The sequence below is a fragment of the Teleopsis dalmanni genome, chromosome 2, assembly GCF_002237135.1.
Source record: "Teleopsis dalmanni isolate 2A chromosome 2, ASM223713v2, whole genome shotgun sequence".
Lineage (NCBI taxonomy): Eukaryota > Metazoa > Arthropoda > Insecta > Diptera > Diopsidae > Teleopsis > Teleopsis dalmanni.
In genome coordinates, this window is record NC_051847.1 from 158877851 (window position 1) to 158883152 (window position 5302).

Consider the following 5302-nt stretch of genomic DNA (forward strand, 5'->3'; position numbering starts at 1 on the left):
CTGTGACATTTTACAATTTTTTGATAAATACTATTTAAGCCATAATAATTAACAATATAGATAGTTCACACGGAGAACTACTCTTTTCTTTTTAAATTATATTTTATTATAATATCTGATCTTATTAAATTAGTAAATCATAATTTGTCTAATTTACAATATTTGATTCAAGTATATTCCATATACTTGTCCAAATGACTTAAAAACTAAAGCTTAATTCCTTAAACCACAGTAAGTATCCACTTGGTATGTTTCCAAGTGGTAATAAAGTTCACAATACATTTAAAGATAAATATAAAGATAAAGTTATAAATTTGAATAAAATGTAAAAATCAGATTTTTAAATCTTATACTCTAGCAATCTTTCACATATTTGTGTGTGTTATTATATATATTCGTTGATAATGGAGGAGTAGATATATGTGTACTACCATACAATCTAAATTGACTTAATTTCAACTTAATTGTCTTATTTGTAAATGTTGTTAAGATATATTGGCCTAAGTGGCGATGAGATACAATTTATGTTACTTGTACGAGTATATCGCCTTATAAATGAGAGCACAGAGCAGTAAACTAAGTTCAAGTTGCATTTCATTCATAAAAGACCGCTGCGCCTGGCTAAATTTGAACTTAATTGTTGTCTATGCTACGAAAAGTGTCATATATCAAATATCTTTAAACATATTATATATGTTCACAACAGAAATTTAAAACAATTCAATTTTCTCTTCCTTTTTTCTTTAGTTAATCTTTGAGTACAGCAGAAGAACTCGTACGTTGACCGCAAAATAGTATCTCAAAATTAAATTAAATTATCAAATGCAACAGTTTAACAAGTGAAGTTACAGTGTTCGAATGTTGAAGTGACAACAGTTATAAAAACGTGTCTCAATTGCATTTATTTACAGTTAAAATTTCTCAATAAAAACACTAAATTAAGATAACCTCTTGAGAATGCTACAAAATCCATCAAAATATCATCCGAATCCTTTGTCACATTTTCTAGCATTGCATAACTCACAAGCTGCACATAATGCTCATGCTCACATATTACCAACATCAATGGCAGGTCATAATCAATTCCAGCAGCATAACTCAACAATTATATCCAATCACCATCATCATCATCACCACCACAATCACCACCATCACCATTTGAATACAATGCACCCGCACGCGCATATCATCGACTCCACCAATACCACCCTTGATGCAGGGAAATCTTTCACAATTGCCGCCATTTTGGGTTTACAAAAGAGCGCCATTGAAAGCAATCGCAAGGAATACAACAATGTCATTAACTTGTCACTGAACAGCAGCAATAACAACAATCATCATTCTGCAGACTTAAATATGGACAAAAAGGATGAAAGTCGCTTAATTCATAATTACACCAACAATCACAGCACCACTAACAGCAGCAACAACAACAATAGCTCAAGCAATAATAACAACAACAGCAAGGTAAGCGTTGGCAACAATTTAACAAATTTCAATTTTAATTGTGATAACAACAACGCAACACTGAGCAATGCTTTAGTGAATCGCTATTTGCCGACGGCAGTCGCTGTGGCTGCGGCAGCAAATGCAAACAGCAATGGAGGTGCGCCCTCTGCTTTACAAAGTCTGCAACAATTACACAAACATCACGCACAGCAAACGAATCTGGCATTTCAAAGAGAGAAACTAAAATCAGGTAATTTTTTCATTAAATTATATAGATATAATTATACATATAATAAATTATATATAGATATAATTTAAAATAATTGTGAATAATATATGATTTTGAATTTAATTGCTATTTAATAATTAATAATTTCTTATGTGAAACATTCCCAAAACGAGAACGGGTAAAATTCGGCAATTGTTTTCCTTTACAATCTAAAAAGATTCTTTAAAGTAGCCTCTTGTTAATTTATAAATATCATCTGCTATAAAAGACGGTCCGTATCTTTGATAAATATAAATTGAACGTATCATTTTTTATAATTGATCAAAAATTTGAACATCCCAATACCTTGGTCCGGACCTTGAGTTGGATTTAATACACCAATCCCATCCCCTTATTCTTTCTGGAGTCTTGTTTATCCATTCATACTGTTTAATGGCAAATCCTCGAATTTCCGACAATAAAATAAATGAAAAACTGTTTAATGACGCAAATCATTACATGTAAATGCTTAACTATATTGTATTCCTGACATTATAATATGATTCTGGTTTGAAAACAGCAGATCATTGTTGTTCGATTACCAAAAATTTGTTTAAATTCTTTCTTAAAATGGTTTTTAGTGATACATTGTTTCTGATAAACTTTTATTTTTATTGTGTATAAATTGTATCTGCACATTAGTATCAGTGTACATAATAATAATTTTGATAACAGTTGTAAAATCATCAAGTTTTCAGTTTATTAAAGGGAAAAAGCTATCAGAAGCATCAAAGGTGGACAAGTGGACAGTGCAGATGTTAGCATGGCAAAGACAAGGTGAAATTTACAGATGAAGCGACTTCATTATCTAAGACATCGTTTTCTCGACGGCCTGCTAAATGTAGCGAAGGAAGATCTATTAGATCTCATGTGAAAAACCAAATTGTTTCACATGAATATTACATAGAGTTGTAATGAAAACATCAGTTAGCCTAACTCGCTGCCACTGACGAAATGAGGGAATCACAATAGGCAATAGATGTCTCCATGCTTTTCTTAGCTTAATCTTTTTTTTTTTAATTCATTTTCTCTTATTGTGATCTGTCACGTAAGAATAGACAATAAACAATATTTGAGAGTAAGTGACTAAACACTTAAAATTTTTGTGGGCTTGAATGCACTGCGCTCAGTAGCACATCCGTCTGTTGAAGTCGGTCACAGATTAAAGTTTCAGTGGCGTTTGTTTGCGGAGACGTGTGAACGTTCTTCCTTCTGCTATAATTCTACTGATAAAATGGTTGGGATGATATAACATACGTTTTTTGTGATTTCTGGCTTGGCCTTTTATAACATCCTTAACTAAGGGGATGTTGAGATCACAGTGTATACATTCATTTGTCATGTATCTAGGAGTCAGCTTTTCTAACTTATCACATTTGAGTTACCAACTAAATTCCAAATCTATAGGTATCAAGTTCGAAGCGAAATATAGGTATTTATTTATTGATATTAAATTAGCGTTTTTTCTTCGAAGCCAACATAGACTGCAACTAGTTTTTTAATATGTCAGAATACAAATTGCCAGTATAAGTTAGTAGTGGTTACAATAGTACCATCCCTAAATTATTTTTATTATTAATTACTTATTGATGTAGTTATAATGTTATTAACTATAAATGATTGAAGAAAATAACTTATTAATAAATTTTAGCGAGTGAAACAAGTTGTTGATGGGCAGAAAGATTGTAGATCTAATATATAAAACATATTACTTTGGACAAGATTCCAAAGTTTTTATATTGTATGTATCACTTAAAATTCAAGTCAAAACTCTTTCCTTACAGCATCCTTTCGTGGCTTGCAAGCAGGAAATAGTTGGTAGGGATAGATTCGGAGAATATGTTTAATGAGCAATTAGTGAAAAAACTATTCAAATATAGTTTCTTAAAAAATACATTTTATTTATTTGAAGCCATTTATTATGATTTTATTCCCCACATATACTAATAATGTTATATAAAAATTGCAAGTTATGCCATTCAATTTGCAACAACTTATTTTTGCAGGTTGCAAAATTTCAAGAAAACAATATTTTATTTATATTTTATATTTTAAAATATTTTATTTTATAACATTTATCTAAGAGTATATTTTAGAATATTTTATATTCTTAAATTTAATATTTTATTACAAATAACTTATTGTTATATATCAAATTTTGTCAACGAAAACTCTTCTTAATTTCAGAATCTATTTCAAAAAAATCATCACTTAAAAATAAACGTGTTCGAACCATTTTTACACCAGAACAATTAGAGCGGCTTGAAGCAGAATTCGAGCGGCAACAATATATGGTTGGGCCAGAACGACTTTATTTGGCACATACTTTGCAACTAACAGAGGCTCAAGTAAAAGTTTGGTTCCAAAATCGACGTATCAAATGGCGAAAACACCATTTAGAACTAACACAGCAGCGATTGGCATTACTGCGGCAAACACAAATGCCAGCAAACACCGGAAGTGAAAATACAGCCAATTGCGCAGCACTCATGTCAAACTGTGATGAAGTTGAGGACAAGAAACATAGAGATCAACTTAGCGAATTTAGTGTAAGCCGTCAACCGTCCGAATCCGATTTGTCAGTTTGTAATGATTCAGTGGATGCAAACAGTTTAATTGATGGCGGAGACGACACATAATTATAGTAAATTATAAAAGTTTGAATAATTTTAAATATTATTATTATTATTGTAAATATTTAATATTAGCATGAAAATGTTTAAAATTATCTGCTGCACTTAATTACTGTAATTTCTTTTCATTATAAGATATCCTTTAAACATTAACCTCAATTTGTGTGTTATAATTTAATTCATGTAATTTAAACATATTGTATATAAAAAGAAAGAAAATTTATTAACATAAAAAGTTTTTTAATTACTAACAATCAAATCATTCCATAAAGCTTATATCTATTTTTGTAAAAAGCTGCATTCTAAAATTTAATCATTCGCGCTTGATCTTCCTGTAGGTAGGTTTCATTCGACAAAAACGAACAACTTACTGCATTAATTTGTCCATTAACACAAAGACTTAAAATGTTCAGAATTCGATATAAAACTTGATTAAAGATAAAGGTACTCTACGTATTTGTCGATATCTACTGCTAAAACTGTTGAATCCTGTTTAATAAAATGTTGGATGTTGATATACCTATTTAATTTCATTTAGTGTATATTAATTTACAATAAATTTATTAGAATTGGGTTTCCGGTTCCAAAATTGACATATCTTCTCGATCATATATAAAAAAAACGTTATTCGTCGATACTTCGAAATCATCCATTTTTAAACTTAACGAGTCAAAATACTTTAAAAGTATTTTGACTCTATTTTTTCTGTCAAGAGGTTGGGCATCCTTTATTAATGTCAAGAGGGTGGGCAACCACTATTAGCTTTTCATTAATTTAAAAGAATGTGTCTGAGATGCTTGTTATCAAACAAGATACCTTTATCTGAAATGATTTATTTCAATAAGTGTTGAAAAAAATAATTAAAACTATCAGTACACTGTTGTACTGGCGCTTTCATAATACTACTAGTTTGTACTAATAACATCAACATTGTTAGCTTAAATACCTTATC

At 30.1% G+C, this 5302-nt stretch overlaps 1 protein-coding gene across 1 annotated transcript; it reads left to right on the top strand.

Annotated features, from left to right (window-relative positions):
- Positions 1-376: 376 nt before the first annotated feature.
- LOC119686338 (transcription factor mef2A) lies at positions 377-4356 on the top strand. Its single transcript, XM_038100900.1, has 2 exons — positions 377-1699; positions 3905-4356. Exons 1-2 carry the CDS (start codon positions 958-960, stop codon positions 4354-4356), a joined length of 1194 nt encoding a protein of 397 aa, XP_037956828.1. The 5' UTR covers positions 377-957.
- Positions 4357-5302: the final 946 nt, after the last annotated feature.

Bases quoted from the DNA above. Each gene is read 5' to 3' on its own strand.
- LOC119686338 (XM_038100900.1), top strand. From the start codon at position 958: ATGCTACAAAATCCATCAAAATATCATCCGAATCCTTTGTCACATTTT. The intron at 1,700-3,904 runs GTAATTTTTTCA...TCTTAATTTCAG, and splicing joins AAGAGAGAAACTAAAATCAG to AATCTATTTCAAAAAAATCA.